The 20,120-nt window shown below is 36.5% G+C and overlaps 1 protein-coding gene across 2 annotated transcripts in view; it reads right to left on the bottom strand.

The window, feature by feature from the left end:
• Positions 1 to 20,120, bottom strand: part of SUCLG2 (succinate-CoA ligase GDP-forming subunit beta) — a 270,818-nt gene that overhangs the window by 104,659 nt on the left and 146,039 nt on the right. For both annotated transcript variants that reach the window (XM_053666541.1, XM_037145254.2), the window contains exons 7-9: positions 18,878 to 18,974; positions 9,952 to 10,113; positions 7,573 to 7,715 (exon numbers count right to left, since the gene is read on the bottom strand). In XM_053666541.1, the coding sequence (XP_053522516.1) occupies positions 7,573 to 7,715; positions 9,952 to 10,113; positions 18,878 to 18,974 (402 nt within the window). The remainder of the gene's footprint in view (positions 1 to 7,572; positions 7,716 to 9,951; positions 10,114 to 18,877; positions 18,975 to 20,120) is intronic.

Raw genomic sequence — 20,120 nt, 5'->3', positions numbered from 1 at the left:
ATCAAATGTAAAAAGAGCAGACTATATACTAATGTCAATTACACTGATATTAGTGTTGCCAAAATACTATACTTATACTCTGCATTCACTTTAAAAGTGGATACATATATAACTTGACTTATTTTTATACTTGTCTGTGTCTTTTTAAAATATTTTATTTATTTATTTTTCAAGAGAGGGGAAGGGAGGAAGAAAGAGTGGGAGAGAAATATCAGTGTATGGTTGCCTTTTATGTGTCCCCTGCTGGGAACTGGCCTGCAACCTAGGCATGTGCCCTGACTGGGAATCGAACCACGATACTCTGGTTCACAGGCCTGCGCTCAATCCACTGAGCTACGCCAGCCAGGGCTATACTTGTCTATGTCTTAAGCTTCATTATTTAATAATTAGGGGAAAAAAGCGAAATTGCTTAGTAAAACACCCCAAAACAAAGACAAAAAACTATTTAGCAAACCACTATGAATCAAACCAATTTCTTCGGTATGCCCACATGGACATGTGGCTCATTTAGAACAAGACAGTCATTCCTAATTCCCAGTTCTCTGGCAGTGGGTGGGGGGCAGTGCAGAGGGAGGGAAGAGGATCCACAGTGTCTGCAATGTTCTTGGTCCACTGTGGCTCATCTCTGCAACCTACATGAGTCAAATCAGAGACCTTCACAGTTCAAAGTTGTTCAACCACTTTCTTTCTCACTGTAGTTACATTAGGAGAAAAAAAAAAAACAAACTGTAACTCTTCTAATAATGTATGCATGATTTCCAACATATAGGACATTATAATTCAAGTAGGGGTTTACTTCTTTTTAACATTTTAAAAAGGCTTCTCCATACAGAATTCTTAATTGATTATTAAGCATGTTGGGACTAATAATAAAATTTATTAAAATATCCCAAAATCTGTTAAATTCTTTAAATCGCCATGCAACACAATAAAACATGGTAAAATCTGAATTTTGAGAAGCAGAGCACATGGTAAAAACCTTATTTTTTTATTTCTGACAGTACACTATCAAGAAGCATGAAAACAGATTTAGAGTGTTGCATTAGGCATGCTTTGAAAATGTGGCAGCCATCAAACATGCTGATCATGCATACGATGAACCAAAGGCCTTTGCCAGGACCCAGCTCTGACTTGGAAATTTGGATCAGCTGAACATCAGGACAAGAGATGCAAAAATCAATATTTATGAATTGAGAACAGTAGGAAAACCACTGCAGAGAAAGGAAGAGGAATGAGGCAGGCAGACGGGCTCCCATCCTCGAGCTCATGCACAGTGTTGCCCAGGCAAGTATAGGTGATGGCCAAGGCCGGCTTACATATTCATGGGTTCAAGATCATCTTCATTCTTCCAGACTAGGCTATAAGGAAGACTATTACTATAAAGAATAGCTGCCTGAACTTTTAATCTTCTCAGCTCCATATGAAAGTAAAATTTATTTTCAAACAGGCCTGTAAGAATAGGGATTCAGGGCAGTCATTTCAAAAATAATGCTCATGCTGTGTAAAGCACTGGGTATTATATTCTAAAATAAATCCCTCAAGAATTCTATTACCTACCCCCCCAAATAAACACTCCCTTGCAGATAAGGTGTTTTAGCAAATACATGTGGTAATAAAATGAGTTTTGTTTCACGGCTTTGAAATAAGCATATATTTAAAAGAAAAAGAGGACTTTGTGTTTCTCATATTTAAATATATTTTAAAAGTATAATAATTAACAGTATGTAAGGCATTAAGCACATGTTACACCCAAAACATTTATTATAACTTATGGCAACTGCATATCCTGATACTGAAAAGAAGACATGCAGTTTTACTTACTTGCCCTCAAATTCTAAGAACTTCTTGAAGCACATATCATAGACCTGGCCTCTTCTCAAATTTATACCAAATGACATTCTGTAGTCCTTTTCAGCATGAATTTAATCCTCTCCTCATTAAATTGTGTTTTCTCCCTTGTATGAACAGAAAATCACTACAAGCTACTGAATGTTTACAACATTTCATCAATTTAAAAACAACACATGCAGTAACGTGTATCAGTGAACCTGTTTCAGACACCTTCCATTTTTGTAGAGGAGAATTTATTCCCTGCTGTTACAATAATTCTAAATCTAAGCATTAGAAATGAAAACAGAATTGGACATTCAAAACATACTACACAAATTAAAGTTTTCATGTGCTTTGGAAAACATTTGCCAAGTACTTCCACATGTACTATCTCAGCTGATCCTTAAAACAATGCTTTAGGGTGTTATTTTCATATCTACTTTAGAGATGAGGTGATGGAAGTTAAAAAATTATATCCAAATAGCTAATAAATATATGAAAAGATATTCAGCCTCACTAGTCATGAAAGAACGGCATTAAATCACAATAAGAGACAACACAAACCTACCAGAATGACTAGAATGGAAAAGACTGCCTATCAAATGCTGGTGAAGGCTTAGTGAAACTCCTAACTCCTGCACATGGCGCAGTGTAATTTGATACATCTGGAGAACTGTTCGGTGGTCTTGATTCAAGCTAAATATACGCATACCCTGTTGCACGGAAATGAAGCGACCAGACACCAAGGGATTCTGGAGTATGAGGTTTATTATTTAACATGCATGGGCCCAGAGGAGTCAGTCTCCAAATTCTGAGCCCTGAACAAAGGATTCTTGGGGAATATATAGATTAGGGGTCTTCCTGTGTACGTGACAAACATGGGGTAAAGAAGCAGAATGTGATAATCGTTCTATCAGTGGGGGTGCTAGTTCCAGTCCTACTGGCTATCCGCTCTCCAGACAGCCCCATCGCTCTCCTATTGCACCTGGGGCCTGGGCAAATAAAGGTTAAACAGAGGTTTTCCAAAGTTTCCCATATCAATCCTATGACCCAGAAATTTTAATGCCAAGTATATATCCCTCCAAAAATATGGACCAAAGGACATGATTATGTTCACAGTGACATTCATTAATAGTCAAAACTGAGAATGACACAAATGCCTATCAACAGAAGAGGATAAGAAAGTTCTGGAAGAGCCATACAACAGAATACTACATGGAAATAAGAAGGAGTGAACCACTGTGACAAAAAATGTGGATGAGTCTTACAAATAAAAGTTCAGTGAAAGATGGCAAACACAAAATAATTTAAATATATTATGTGATTCTATTTATATTAAGCTTAAAACCAGATAAGATTAATTTATACTATTAGAAGTTGGATAGTGGTTACTTTGGGGAAAAAGCTGGGTGGGAGAAGTATGGGAGTTGTGGAGCTTCCAGGGGCTTCTGGAATGGAGGTTGTCTGAGACTATTCAGGCTTCTATATAACACTACCCAGATGAGGTGGCTTAAACAACAAATTATTTCTCACAGTTCTGGAGGCTGGAAAATTCAAGATCAAGTCACCAAAAGATTCAGTGTTCGGTGAGAGCTCCCTTCCTGGTACATAGATGACCTACTTCTAGCTGTGTCCTCACATTATGAAAGTGGAGAGAAAGCTCTCTGGGGCATCTTTTATAAGGACACTAATCCCATTCATGGGAACTCTACCCTCATGATCTAATTACCTCCAAATGCCCCACCTCCTAATACCATCATATTGGGGGGGCTTCAACATGTGAATTTTGGGGAAACACAAACATTCAGTCCATACATGGAACATATCCTATTTCTTGATCTAACTGGAGAATACATAGTTGTGTCCATTTTGTGATTATTCATTAAGCTACAAAGCAAAATGATCTGTATGCTGTTTGGTATGTAGGTTATACAGTGGTACCTCTGAAGTTGCCATTACTTCTTTGCAGAACATATGATGAGTGCAGAAAAAATTTTTAAGCAGTGAATGATGAAGCATTTTCTCTCGCAGGGTGGCAGTATGACCCATACAAGTTCTAGCAAGTGCTACAAGTCCTGAGCTGTAAGCGTCAAGTGCTGAAACATTTTTTTCTCATCAAAATGCAACAAGTACAGGATTTGAAGAGTTCTGAAGCTGAGTACTGAGGTATAACTCTATATTAATAGCAGTTTATTAAGATTTTTAAATGATACTACCATATGAAATTATCACTCCTCTAGATGGGAAATATGTGTGTTTATCTTAATTCATGTAATAAAACAACTCTCTGAGGTAATAAGTACTATGATTATCTCCGCTATATAAATGAGGAAATCAAGGTACATAGAAATTAAGCCATATGGCCAAAGTCTCAGAACCAGGAAGTGGTCAAGCAGATTAGAACCCAGGCAATCTGGCACCAGAGCCCGCAAAGAATCCCTTCCTTCTTAAACTGTCATTTGGTGCTCCTGCAGCACATTTCTTCTTGGACATTCACAGGGCTTTGAAACGTGACTCTAAGTTGTATCTAAACCAGGAAGCACAGTCAAACCAAATGAGGTGGCTTTACTAATGCCAATCATACACCATTTCTCTGCAAAATTAGGCCTACAGAGGACAACAAATTTGCTTAAACTTGGCTGACAGAGTTGGGGTTACTATTGAGATTCATGTCAACCGTCCTTTCATTTTATTCATTTATGCAAAATGTTTCACATACTCCAGATGTTGTTGCAACTCATTTTCTACAGCTTTGGAATTCTAAGTTTAAAATTTGAAATAAAAGCCAAATAAGCCTAATTTAAGAAAACAAAAAACCTAAGGATAACATTCCTTATTAGTTTTGCCTTTAAATGTGCTGAAATTCTTTACAGATTACCACAAAACTCTACTTATACTTCCTAGTTTATATTACTTTTACCATATGATTTTAAGAATGCTAGTGTTTAAAATTCTGTATGTTAAAAATGATGAAGTTAAGATAAGATCTCTTCTACCACCAGCAGAACAAACTCTATTACCTTGCTCTCATCTCAAGCCCAGCTGGGAAATAAGAGAATTATAACATATATAATACACATCATGTGAGTCTAATTTAGTAAGTAACCTATCCTGAAAAGACTTTAGTTATAAGCAGTTTGGCAGAGAAATTCCATTTCACATGTATTACAAACAAATAAGCAACTGTAATTATCAAAGCACCTGTGTTAGGTCCCAGTGAAAATCAGCGTTTGGGCTAACAGTCAAGCAAACTAAATAGAAGTTCCAGCTCTATGGCTGGCATTATCAGTGGAAATATACCAATTCATAATATTTTTCTTGAATGATGACATTTATTCCTGGATCAATAGAATTAGCTTATACCTATGGCAAACAAATAGTTGTTAGTATCAGTTGATTTAAGTTTAACAACAGGCTGTTGTAATTTTGAGTTTCAGTGCATTCAACCAGACTAATCCTTGTGTCTAACAAGAAAATCAATACCTTTGAAATAATTAGGTTTGGGCTCTTGGGAATCTACTTCTGGGCAGAGAGAAGGCTCTACTTTAAATAATTACTGCCAGAACTACAACCAGTTTCCTTGCAAAAGCAAATCAATTCATCTATGCTATTTTTTAGCTTCTATTCTCTGAAATCTGTGAAACAATGCCAGAATTGAAAATGCCCCTTACATTTCTATGCTTTTTAACTAGCTTTGAAATTTCAAGATTTGGAAAATGTAGTATGAGGTCTGCATTCATTTTCCTGATATAGCATAAGAAAAACAACTCCCACATACCTTTTTCCACCTAAGATGACAGCCAATCTCGAAAAAAGTTTAAATACTGCAAGCATTTGAACATATTCCAGAAGGTGAAGTCAAAATTTTTGAAGAGATCATTTTTAAAAAGTGGCTTTGCAAGTAATTTTTCATTCTCCTCCTATATTTTTTACAAAATTAAAATTCAGGATCAGCCGCTATGATGAGATATTTTTTAAAATGCAATGCTTGTCCTGGCAGATTTAATCCCTCGATGGTTCTTGATTATTCTTAACACAAAATTTCAGTAGACATTAAAAATTCAGCATTTTCTTACAGTTGCCTGTCCTCTGGGAACTTTGTGGTTCAAGTAGTTTAAAGAGCTGTGTGTTATGTTCATGGAATTCACAGATTACAACAAGTGTGCAAATCACTGGGAGGAAAATGATTCTTCCTTTAGAAAGGAGTAAGAAGAGGAGATAAGTGAATTAATAAATAATTAGGGAACCACTGATAATGTTCCTACTTAATGAAAACAAGGTGCTCATGTAAACAGAAAAATCAGCCCCAAACACTTTTCTCGTGGCTGCATGACTTTGGACTTCCGTGACTTGGCTATTCCTCAAAAGAACTGGAGAATTAAAGATAAGCAGCTGATAATATCTCACCATTTATTCTGTGATTCAGAAGGAAAAGTCTTGGCAAAAACACACATTTACCACTACCTAAGTCATAATGGAAGACAGGCATACTATACTACTACTATAAGACAAAATTTTATACATGTAAACCCAAAAATGCTATTGCCATTATACTTATTAAGAGGAAGCTTCCAGAGTAAATTCAGATCACATTTCTTTAAAAAAATTTGTGTATTGTTTTCATTCATGATATTCTTAGTGATTAGTTCAGATTTCCTGTGTCTTCATATATATCAAGAATGAACAGAATATACCCTAGCTACTGTAGCTCAGTGGATTGAGCATGGGCCTGCGAACCAGAGGATTGTGGTTTGATTCCCAGTCAGGGCACATGCCTGGGTTGCAGGCCAGTTCCCAGCAGGGGACACATGAGATGCACCATACATTGATATTTCTCTCCCTCTCTCCTTCCCTTTCCCTCTAAAGATAAATAAATAAAATCTTTAATTTTTTTCAAAAAAAAGAATGAATGGAATATATTAGATACTCTAACAGTAACAATGACTCTCAAATAAAGTTTAAATAAAATGGTTGTGGCATATACACTATCCCACAGAACTCTCAAAAGCATTAGATGATACATTAAAAAATTTAGTCTTCTCCACATAGTAAATATTCAGTTTAACTTTGTCATCATAGACAAGTTAGTACCTACAATGGAAACAAGACATATCAGTTTTTAGATTTATTAAGTGTTTACTGAATATCGACTATGCACCCAGCATGGATATGATAGCTACATTTTAGTTAAGAGAAGATGCAAATAAAGCAACATTATTTGCTACTTAGATCATATATTACAAACTGTAACATGTAACCATCAGAGACCACAATCAAAAAGGATACAGAGGAGGCGAGGTCATTATTTTTCAGAGATATATAACAATATAATCCTATAATTTTTTTCTGTGTTCATATACTATCTTCAGCAACTTTCTCGAAACACCCAAGACCTAGCCTAAGTCATGTAAGTATAGGACTAATCGCTTCAGTGAAAATTCTCCAGATAATGTTTCATGCCAACCCACACTTCATTGTTCTGTGCACTTACACCTTTTATGTCTTGCCACCTCCAAGAACTTTTAAAGCACACACTGAGAAATAAGATCCTGAGAGCACTTATAAACCTTCCACCCAAAATGAGTTAAATCATCAGGTATTCCAATAGAATGTAAGGCAAAATTTGCATCTGGGGCTGCACCGTACATGTGTTTACTTATTAACGCCTAGCAGCAGGAACAAGGTCGCTCTAGATGGTGAGAAATCAGAACATTATGGAATCTCCCAACAAAGAGAGATTACCTTAGGATCAGCTGTAAGCAATTTGAAGGCTTCATATACTTGAGCTTCCTTTACGCCACCACCAAGATCCAAGAAGTTAGCTGGCTTCCCACCATTCAGGAAAATGATATCACAAGTAGCCATGGCCAGTCCAGCACCGTTCACTGTAAAAATGCAAATGGTATTCATGACAGAACAAATTTAGCAACATAAAATGGTGCATAAACTTTTTTCCCACTATACTGTAAAAGAGAACCCTGTCATAAAGGAGCCAATTTCTGCCCTGTTTGGAATTCTATTCAACCAGATAAGTTCACAGACTTTCAGGATAAGGAGTCAGAAAATGTGCTTACAAAGAATAACCAAAAAAGACCTAGGAATGGGGAGATAAATTTATTGAAAAGTTAAATAAATCTGAGAAATGGAAAGAAGGGAAGAGTTTAAATGAGTTATCAATTTGGGCTAGTTAGTAATAATATTGTCTATTGTATTTAATGGTAATAAAGGAGCGAGTTTTAGGTTCTGGAAAGTATGGGGTTCAAGAGAATCAGAAAAGAGAGAAAAAAGCTGTGAAAAGTAACTAGGGTCTATGAGTTAGATTCTTTTAATATCCTTTAGGAGACTTAAGTAAAAAATAGAATCCTTTTAATTTTTTGTTTGCTGAGAACACATCCCTTTGAATGTGGCAAACCTCTGGGGCTGAACCATGGGCATCTCAACTTCAACAGGATTCCACCCACTTTCACACCTATGGCAACCACCCATGTTTACATATCATCAGGATGAAGTCAAAAAACAAACAAATGACAACTCAAACAACATTCCTATCCCCCTGTTCCTTCTTCAACATAATATTAAAAATGTTCAGTAGCAACCTGATCAGTACAACTAGAATCAACATGTGCTAACATTTCAGGAGCTTTTCTTTAAAAGTCAAGTAAAGAGTTTTAACATCAAATTCTTAATTTCCATAATCAAGTTTTATTGATCAATTGCACTTCTTTTGTTTCTTATGCTTAATTATATGAAATTACTTTCCTCAGGTTAGAAAATGAAAGGAAGGGAAAGAGAAAGGGAAGGAGAAAGGCAAAGAAAGAAAAGTAAAAGAAAAGAAAATAAAAGAAAGCAAATCTGAACTCAGAAGAAACTCTCAAGGTGAAGTACCTTTCACTTTTTTTCTGACCCTTGAATTCCCCAGATAATTGAACTGTGGCTAATTTAATAATTTTTGGATCAATGAAAACAAAAAAATGGTTTATATAGGATCTTAAAGCAACTTAAAATGTGTTGGCTAAGTTGGTCAAATCATTCATACTCATACAGAGGGTAGAAAGAATCTGTATTTAATATGTTCTAAATACATCATTATAACTTTTTCCTTTCTAAATGTCTACAAATACTGAGAGCACATTAGCTTATCAAGATCAGAATGATGTGAGTAATGGGTATATCCTAGCTATTGCTCCAATACAAAGCAAGAGCTTTTGGTATTACTTGTAATTGGATGTCGTTTTCTATTTTATTGAAGGGCAAACTGTTGGATGAGGTCTGTTCTGTTCTGAATATAATAATACTATTGGTTTAATGAGCTACAAATCATTTTTATTTTATTTCCATTAAAATTAAGATATTAGTTCCCAGTCCAATAAATTGGTTCCAACATAACACAGGAGCATATAAATCTGAGTACTATATGTAGTAGGCAATAACAAAAGTTCTGTTACCTCTATAGAACCATTCTTATCTCAACTGAATAAGCCATTTTCACAAATTTAGGTGAGTATGACAAAATCAACTGTTTTACTAATAAACTGGTATACTAAACATTGTATTCTTTGGTTATCAAAGAAGCTGAATTTTGAGAATAATAATTAAAGTATATGTTCTCTTATATTTCCTCTGAGAAAGTAATTTTATCTGAACCCAAATTTCAGAATAGTTCCTACCATATTGACACTGCCTGGAGCAGCAAAGGTTCCAGTTTTTATTAAGCTAATTTTAACCAAGATACTTTAGAATAGTAGTTCTCAACTTGGGCAATATTGCCTATCAGAAAATACTCTGCAATGTTTGGAGACACTTTGGTTGTCACGAGTAGAGTGTGCTAGTGGCACTTAAAGGCCAAGGGAAACTGCTGAATACAATGCACATGACAACCTCCACAGCAAAGAATTCCCTACTTAAAATGTCAGTAGTGCCAGAGTTGAGAAACCTTGTTTAAATCAGTGACCAGTGACCAAAATAAACTTTGAGAAGAAACTTTGAATTGTATCCTAAGACTTTTGGGTACAAAAATATCTTATGTTTACTTGCTATTAGAAAATAACATGTCAGAAATCAGTACTTCCTGAACTCTGCAAAAATCCACAAATCATTCCTTTGATATAACTGATTTCTTACCAAAGCAAGCAATATTCCCATCCAGTCCTATGTACTTTAAATCATATCTGGCAGCTTCATTTTCAATGGGCTCATTTTCTGATCCGTCGTCCATAGCAAATATGTCCTTCTGTCGGAATTCTGCGTTGTCATCAAAGTTTATCTTGGCATCAAAACAGACAACTAAATTTTTTAAAAAAGGAAGATACATGAAAATCTCTTATGATCTATAACTAAGTTTGATAAGCTTGCAGGCATAGGAGAAAAATAAAAGATATTTTCACTCTATCTCATAATAAGGACAGGAAAAGCGGTGTGGCTTTCTTGACCTTAAATTTCAGAGCTACAAAGACAAATATAAAATGGTCCCTGTTCTCAAGAGACTTACATTCTAACAAGGCACACAGTAACTTACATCTGTTGGTCTCTATTCCAGAAAATAATGTAAGTTGCTATTACTCATTAAAAGCGAAGACTGCCAGGTACATAAAGCTTTGATTACCTATTCCTACTATATTTCTTATCTTTAGTAATTAACCATGATCATCACCTTTCCCTTTGATGCACAAGATGCTAGACATGAACAATTAATTTTGTTTTTGTCTTTCATCTGATGATGAAGAGTGAAGGTTTTATTTAATCTGTATCCTTATCAGCATTTCTGATGTTATAGAAAGGCAAATGGTAGCTTTGATTAAAATAATAATAATAACTGACTTGCTCTCTGGGCCTCAGTTTTATTACTAGGAAAATGGAAATAATCCCTAGAATGCTGATATACTTATTTTAGGGTCTACTAAAATAAGCACCATCATCTTGATGTGTGCAGGACATGACTCTTTTGATTCAAGTTATAAAACACTAAGAGACTAAGAGTGGTCAGATACAATGCAAGGTTTCCAGGCATCATCAGTAACGTCATCCCCACTCCCTGGTGCTGGGAGTCTCTTGACACTTTCAGTGGCCAAGGGCCCTGGAAACAGTGAAATTCACTCAGTGATAAGGATGGACTGCAGAATGCCTTCCCTAATTTATAGGAGAGCTGATCTTCCATATATACAGTCAGGGAGACAGTGCAGTGAGGTGGGGTGGTGCAACAGTTTCTGGGATCTGATCCCTTTTACTGTATCTACTTAGGGTAGAAGTTATCTATGTTGCCATTCCACCATAACTTCCTTTACTTTTCTTGGGATATTGATAGGCAGGATTGTTGGCCAAGAATTCACAGATGTTACTCTTCTCCTACAGCATCACAGATAGGCACCTAACTCTTAAAAGGGGAACAACGACCCTGGCATATTTCAATCAAAAGCAATGACTGTAGTTTGTGGATCCCATTTGTTTGCTATGGAAAGAAACTATCATTACATTATGACATCCTGGGGTTAAGGACCCTAGGGAGTGGTTTCCCCCAAGGGTCTCTCTACCATAGTCAAGTACTTTGATACTAATCTGTGCAGATCTAGTATATAGACATCTAAGAATGCTCAGCATAAATAAAAGTCCAAACCACAAATTACTTAAAGTACCACTGACTGACAAGAGAGAATCTTGCATGGAAGTTAATGTCTGCCTGCGTCCTTAGTCTTGCCACAAAATGTGCAATCACTTTACCCACATACTGTGAATACATGGAGCAAATGAGTAATTACTTTCCAGGACACTGAAATCTTAATAATGGAATCTTACAATTACCATAGGAATTGGTCAATGTTCTCCGCTTGCTACAATGGCATTTTCTCAGCAGTTAATGACCTGTGTAATAATCAATAGGAAAGCAACTTCATTCTTGGCTGTCCACTGGGTTTATAAATACATTTTAATTAATTTATTAGTAACTGTAGCTCCTCCATTACTCATTGGCAAGACTATTTGTAACTGACACCTTCGAAATGAATGGGCAAAAACTACCAAATTGACTTCCTAAGTGAAGAGTTTCAAATAAAAGAATTCTTGGTCAAGATCAATAAACTAGTAAATCAAAAAGAGGTCCAGGCTGATCTTTGCCCCTGACAAAGACTATACTTACAAGCAACTTGAGAGAGAGCATAATTAATGGGTATGCATGCAAAATTCAGATGGCAGGCCCAGCTAAATGTCTGCAAACCCAGATTTTCAAGATGCTTTCTTCCTGTGGTAATATGTATATGCCAAACACAGAAATGAGCTGACTACTTGGGGACCACCCTGCAAGAACTTTAGAGTTTAACCAGAGTTCCAAGGTGGTGACTGTGAGATGAAAAGGATACCTATCAGGAGGAGCAAAGATGTATATCTACAGGTATCATACTTGTGGGATAAAAGGTGTTATCCACAATGACTCCTTGCTCATTGTTCCTCCTACAGAGAAAACCAAGTGACATACCTAGGTCAATGTATGTGTCCAAGTACTTTGGAAAGTTAAATACCTACATAAACAGGCAGGGGACTTAGGAGTTAAGAAAAGTAATCTAAAACTGAGTTGCCATCCTCAAAGCCCAAATCTTTTGAGGGGTTGGAGTGAAGGGAATAAGAACTGTATGGGAATAAGAAGGTATATGGACACCACCAGACATGTATTTATTATACTCACTTAATATTTTAGAAGTAGTCCCAAACATACAGAGTGCTTCCTTGTTTTACTACTTCAGTTTATGATGTTATCTCCTGAAAGTTTTTCTTTGAACTTGACCATTTAATATACTCTAACATCAAAAACACCTGTCTGTATGAGTCACAAATTTGGCACCTCCTAGTCAGATAACCAATCACCTCTTTTAAGCCCAGCAGCCTTATATATAAAATAAGGAGCAGAGTATTTTGTACTGCATGGTGTTGCTGGAAAGAGAAGATATGCAAAGCACTCAGCCTCACAGACAACTGGCGCTCACAGGCCATTATCACTACCACCGCCAATCTCTACACACACAGTGCTTTCATGCGCTCAGAGCTTCCTGCTGCTGCAACCCAGGCTATATAGGACTCTCCTCTCTTCCTCTCACTTTCGATGACCTGCACTTTGTCCATTCCCTTATAATCCTAAACTTCTGCTTAGAATAAATCTAAACTAATGCCTGGGGGAATTTATATTTGTACAGGTTACAATGGTTTTTCAATAAAATGACACCTTCAGAATCCAAATATGTGTCTGAGAGTTCATGCACTTTCTTATTCCCCTCACTCCACAACCCCCCAAAAAGATTTAGGCTTTGAGGGTAGCAACTCAGTTTTGGATTACCTTTCTTAACTCCTAAGAATTTTCTCACAGAAAGAATTTTAACAGCTGGCATTTCAGGCTTTGTAATTGACACAGAAGAAAATTTTCTCCTAAAGGATGGAGATGGCTCTACTGACTCTCAAATCACACTCACCACTCCATAAGGCCAGGGTGGCTACAGATTCACATGGAACAGACCCAAGAGACAGTCAAAGTCAGGGGTGGCCAAGCATGTTGCCTCAGGTCAGCTCACTGCCTGATTCTGTGAACTGGGTTTTACTAGAAGGAAACCACATCAGTTCATTCATGTATCTCTGTGGTTCCTGTCCCACAGCACAGATGAGTAACTGCAACAGAGGTCATCCAGCCCATTACAGAAAAAGGCTGCTCATTCCTGCTAAGGCACAGTTCTGGTCACATTAGTACCATTAGTACACGCTTTAACTGAGAAAGTAGCCTTAGGTGCCATATTTCTTATGGTGAGTGAGAAACTTGGGAAAGTGCATCCTACTAGCTTGAAAACAAACAAAAAAGCATAACAAAAAATAAACAAAAGCTCGCAATTAGCACAAAAGTAGATTAATCCCTGAATACTGACTGGTTCTTACATGCTTATTTGCCCCTGTGAGACCCCTCCAAGTATGTGCTGAGAACTGGTGTGTTAAAAATGGACTGATGCTTCTTTCATCAGCACAGCAAGAAAACAAACTTGCTTGCTCAAACCTTAGCTTTTTTGTTTAATAAAACAACAAACTATGATATAATATATTTTTAGAGATGCTGAGCTTGGTTCAGACATGAAGATTTTCAATGTCACAATAATAAAACTTTAATTCTTTAGAAAATTCAACTTGAACAAAGGCCATTCTGTGTACAAAGTGGGTGAAAAACACACCTATTAATATTTATAAAACAATTTTCACCATCAAAAGCACATTGTTACATGCTTGATAGGTTATACAAATGAATTTTCTTTCTGAGCGAATATCAAAGAAAGCTGCAGCACTTATATTCACGGGGTGTTTTTGTTGTTTTGTTCTGTGGTGTGAGATTCTGTGAGCTGCTAATTCAACAACCTCCATGAAGAACATGACTGGCAGTTAGCAGCCTCTGACCCCAGAGTTTTACCGAAGAATGTGCCATGGAATTAAACAAAAGAAAACTACATTTCAGAAGGGAAATCACACACAAAAGAAACATAAAAACAGCAGGAAATAAGACTGTCATAATTAGTTTGAAAAATAATCTGTCTTCAAGCAATGTACTGCATTTGATTTGTGACAAATAACTATAATGTGCTATTGAAATGCACCTTGCCAAAGTGGCCTTAAAATGCTGATACTTTCAAAATGGTCCCACTTTCCATTAAATATTGATGTTCCAGGAGTTTTAAACTTTTTAGAACTTTTTTTAGTTGCTGTGGAAAGAGAAAATAGACATGAGGAGTGATGGGGGTTTGAGGATAGGTAGCGAACAGAAAATGTTCTTGGAAATAGAAGTCCTGTGTGTAAAGACAGAAACAGGAATGGCCACTGACAACACGGGCACTTGCTAACACAAGCAATAGGGTTGCTGTTTAGGGAAATCAATCTGAAGCAGGAAAGGGATGTGATGTTCCAGCGAACGTCAACCCAGCCTTAAGTTAGTTTTCATGGAATTGTGGCCAGATAGTCACCATTCTAAATGGGGCTTCATTCCTTTAGCTTGGTGAATGGATTTGTATTCCAACTGACAAAGATGCCTGAGAGGAGGTATTCTTAATCTGGAGACTACTGACATGTTGCATGAGACCACTCTCTGATGGGAGGTGCTATGCTATGCACTACTGGATGTTCGATAACATCCCTGGCCTCTACCCCCTAGAAACAAGTATCAACCTGCACCTCAAGCTGTGATAAAACAAAAATGGATGTTCACTAGACTTACTGTGGTTGTGTTGTATACCTGAAACTAACATAATGTTATAGGTCAATTATATCTCAATGAAAAAAATCTTTTTAGACATTGTTGAAACCAAATGTCCACCTTTTCCATTGAGAAACATTATTTTAAAGACAGGAGCCTATGGGCAAGAAGATCTGGATGAAAGTGGGAAGAAATGAAATAAGATAAAATCCCAGTGGCTTACAAAATAAGAAAATAAGTGAATGAATAAGTTGATAAATAATAAAAAAATTGTTCCTAAATTAGCCACAATTTAATGAATTAATCCTACCACTGCAATAAGATAAGCAAAGAAAATAGTTTAGTTCTCTTTGATTAATACAGTTTATTTTCATTCCAATGTTAGGTCATCCCTGTAGAAATGTTCTAACTCAGTGTCCCTTTTCCATCAAGAAACTGCCTTTCTCCTACACAATGTGAGTCCAACTGTGGCTGGTCTAGGCATGAGCATGTGACCCAAGCAGGACTGGTAAGAATACCCTGAAAGGTTGCTATGGTTCCTGGAGGAGCTTCATGAGGACTGGAGCACTCTGCTGACAAAGCACAGATTCAGAGGTGAGCAGGGCTGAAAGGACCAGAGAATCCCCAAATCCCTTCATGAATTAAGCCAGTCCACTCTTTAAGGCTTACCCTGTTATATGAGTAAAATAAGTACACCTCCCTCACTGTGAACTTTTTCACAAAAACTAGGCTGATGGAGGTTTCTATCACTAATAACCATTATAGACCTAACTGATAATCACTAAACTACTTACAACAATAGCGCCAAATCATATTCTTTGAATCAGGTTATAAATCATGTTGGAAAAAATCAGTCCTAGACAGTTCTTTCTCAATGTCAACAATGTCCCATGGGTGACCCAGCAGCACAGATATATCAAGGCTATTGCTCCCATTCAATCCAGCATCATCTTCAAATATATGACCAAGCACTTGGATTAGAAAAAAAATGTTCATCAAAATGGGCAAGCAATGGAAGACTGAAAAAATTCTCTTACAAAGATGCTCTATAATGGATAAGATTAAAGTAAAAATGTTTGGTGTGATGCCTAGCTCCTTAAACTTCTAAATTAAAAGAGTAAATTATTAAACCAAAGTTTCAATGTGAAGGCTTGTATGTTCTCCTATTACTGATCTAAATGAAAAAATTAAATATTAAGATTATCAATATTGCTAAGATATAAATGAATGCTTTCACAGCTCCTAAATAGAGGACTGCTTTAGGGGATTGTGAAAATGATGAGGATCAATTTGTACATTTGGTCATTAATCACCATTTCCTAATTGGGTTTAATTTGACTTCTGATCATTAGCGTCATAAACCAACACACTCATTTAATTGTAATTAAATTCAATAGCTGAACTTTTATGGTACAATGAACAAATTAAGAGCTATATAACTTTGCTCTTAAAAATATCACATAAGACTTACGTTTTAATGAACTGTATACATGGAATGTATTTTATGATGAATCCTTCAAAAAAGCTCAAGAATTTTTCTTTGTCTTAACAATTAAAAAGAAATCTACAGATTTTACAAGGTTTTACAAATACCCCATAGGAAAAGGCTTTCACATCCATTCCCTGCTGCCAGACCACATTCTGTGGCTGACAACTTCCCAAAAAAGTGAATGAAAATAGTATTACAGCCTAATTTTTATCCCACTCCATGGCTGAATTTCCATTTTTAAATATGAAATAACCAGGTTGCTTGTTCATACTAGTTTGAAAAGCAATATATGACCTTTAAGAATGTATATTGAACTTCTTTCTCTTTCATTTCTTGGATTTAATTATCAGCCACTCAGTGCAGCATGAATTTTGACTGATAGTCCAAACTGGAACTACTTCTAGATCAATCAGATGAAAGCAAATTAAGAGTTTAATAGGAAAAAAGAAAAAAAGGCAGGTCACTATAAGTTAGCCAGGCATATTAAAATCAACATATACAACATGGGTTCGAATCCCAGCTAATTGCTAATGTGGGAGTTAATTTTTCAGTCTTCTATAAAATGAAAACAGCACTTCTAACTGCACAGTTGCTGTAAGTAATAAAAAAGAATATAAGTAAAAGTTTACCACAGCGCTTGACACAGAGTTCAAAAATGAGTTCAAAAGTTTAAAAGACTTCTTGTCTATGATATACTAAAGATATCTCACAGCCAAATTTTAAATGTTTTAAAAATATTTATGAATAAGGTAGTTTGTTTATAAATTATTTTTATCTGGTGGTCACTTGTGTAAACCATGAAATATATTTTTGATTACTTCCTCAACATGAGCTCTCTGCCTATCCTCATTTGAAATGTTTAAAACAACAACAAAACAAATAGACAAAAAGATAAAGTCTATACCCTTCCTGGACGACTGCTATACCTCAGAAAAGGAATTACATTTTATGAATGTCAGGAACTACATTTTATCATTGTACTTGCCAGTGGATGCTTACACAAACACCAGTCACCTCACTTTGACAACCACCCTTTTGAAGAAAAGAGAAAAAAGGGGAAAAAAAAGGAACAACCATGAGGTTTAACTTAGGTCTGTGGCCAGAAATAAAGATACTGAATCTGAACCCAGACCCCTCTCTAAAACCCTGAATACTCTTCCCAAACATCATTCACACATGGGTATCTGACAGTGGTTTGGGGACAAGTGGGCAAATACAAGGTGCTAGGGCAAAGGTCTCCTGAGGGGCCTCTTCCCAGTAATCTCATGATCCCTTCTCTGACCTGGGGGCACAGTGCACTCTTTCTTATATTTGGCCATCCCTTTCATCAGGGGATCTGGGAATGGGGTAAGTGGACAGGGATATTCATTATTGTTTCCTTTGTTCTTTTGTTCAGACAGAGCTGTACCTGCAACAGACAGCTTTGAATTAAAGCATGAAAACACACACACACAAACACAAAAGCCCCATTCATGTTGGTCTACAACTTGGTTGTATTTGCAAATAACAGATCACTTTATTTACCAATCAAATTGCAAATCCCTATTTACTGACTGCCCACAACATTCCAGGTAGCATGCAAGACATTGAGGGTAAAATGTACTAAAAAAGACAAGGTTCATAGAACTGACTTTCTGGTATCACTACCTTATCTATCTTATACTCCCGATGATATGCACAAACACAAGCTTTGGGTATTGAATTAATAAATAATATTATTTAATTAATATGTTAATAACAATATTGAATTATCAAAAATTTTCTGTATGCAGAACAAAGTGCTAGTGGTAGGTGCTGAACTATAACAGTTATTTATACTCTTCAAGTACCTTATGGATAAGAAAAGCCTTCCTCACAAAAATGCCTCCTTCTGAAGTGGAAGGTCATAATCAAGTAATGTGAAGCAGTTGGATGGTGGGGCATCAGGGGCTTCACCAAGATGATATACATCCAGCAGGTGACACAAAGTGAACTTACACAGATGAGGACAAACTAAAAAGCTTCAAGTGGGTCATAAAAGCAGGCACATTCATTACACCCAAGTGCAGTGGCTCCTGTTTTCACCCAAATCTTTACCATAGTGATTGGCCTCAAAAAATAATGGGGTGCTGGAGGATGGATGTCTCTAAATAAACAAGAAGTAGCCTCCTCTGAAGCTTGGCATTTGTTTACAAACAAATTCAAGTGCTAAAATGTTCAACTACATCACGGGAGCATTTGAAACTACGGCAAAAATTAAATTACCAAAATAAATTAATGCAGAGCTGCTACTACAGTATTTTGTACAATTTAATTTATACTTTGTATAAATAATTATAATCATTTGTTTTCTCTCATTTACTTATTTATTTATTTACCTTGTCCTTCTGGAGTTTCACCAAAGGGGTTCACTTCCACCTGAGTCGCATCAATTTTCAGGAAGAGATTATATAGCTTCTTAATTTGATCTGCAGCCTAAATGTGATCAAGTGAAATGAAATTACACCAAAGCAGTAAAAGAACATTTATTCTGATGGATTAATGAAACATTACAAATAACATGCTATGTCTTTATTTTCTGTTAGGTTTTCTGAAGGGAAAAACAGAAAAGCACAATAATTGTTTTAATTTCCACTGCTATTCATCAGGAGAAATTGCTCGACTTTCCTCCAGACACCACAACAGATCATTATCGAGAAAACAAAATACTTTCAGTCTGGTCTAAAGTGCTGTTCATCTTTCTGTAAACTGTCGTGTCTGTATTAGCTGAGCTACGCCACAATGTGAGCTATGATCATTAACACAAATAAGTTTTAAGTAAAAGGTAAATATCATTTTGAGAGTTTATAATGACTAGGCTTTCCTAATTATGCTGGAATAAAAGTTATTTTATCCATCAATAATCTGTTAAACAATAATTATTGTGTCTAATGGAAACTGTTGCAAGAAAAGAAGAGGAAAGTCCTACATAGTGCAGTTAATGAACAGCACTTCACATGGAAAACAGTTTGTCTCAAAGGCATAAACCACAGAGAGCAAGAATACCCAAAGTTTCCCCGATGTTATGTCCTACCTCATTTTTCTCACTCTGCTTGAAGTTCACTCATTCACTTTCAACCAAGATTTATAAACTGCCTCTGTCCCAGCACGCTGGCATTGTGTGAACTGGGGCTCGGGTAAGAAGACATCGTGAATGAGGCATGACAGAGCCCTGGAAGGCTCACAGCTACAGTGTACACAGCCTGAGGCATCACACAGCAAGGCTGTGCAGTCACAGCTGAGTACTGGCAATCAGTCTCATTCCTGAGTCCATCTTATTTCCTAGTCATGGCTTTTGCTTTGCTGCATTTTTGCTTTTTGACCCAGCCCTATATAATTTGTCCTCAGAAATATTATTTGGATTTTTCCTATCTCTATACTGTATATCGGAGCTGAATCTTGGAGGTTTAGTTTCTAAGGCTCTTGGGCTCAGCTCTGCACATGGGAAGCAACAGTGGGAGCCAGGAAATGGGGAGAAGCAAAGCTGGGTGATTTACCCCCTTCTTTCTCCCCAAGGCAGCATCTCCTGCTCTGATTTTAGCTCCTACCAGACAGGCCCATCAGGGCTCTAGCTTCTGTATC

This window comes from Artibeus jamaicensis, unplaced genomic scaffold (assembly GCF_021234435.1).
Source record: "Artibeus jamaicensis isolate MK-2021 breed Jamaican fruit bat unplaced genomic scaffold, CSHL_Jam_final contig_1157, whole genome shotgun sequence".
In the NCBI taxonomy this organism is placed as follows: domain Eukaryota; kingdom Metazoa; phylum Chordata; class Mammalia; order Chiroptera; family Phyllostomidae; genus Artibeus; species Artibeus jamaicensis.
The sequence above is the reverse complement of the archived record's forward strand: the minus strand, read 5'-3'. Positions and strand labels throughout refer to the sequence as shown.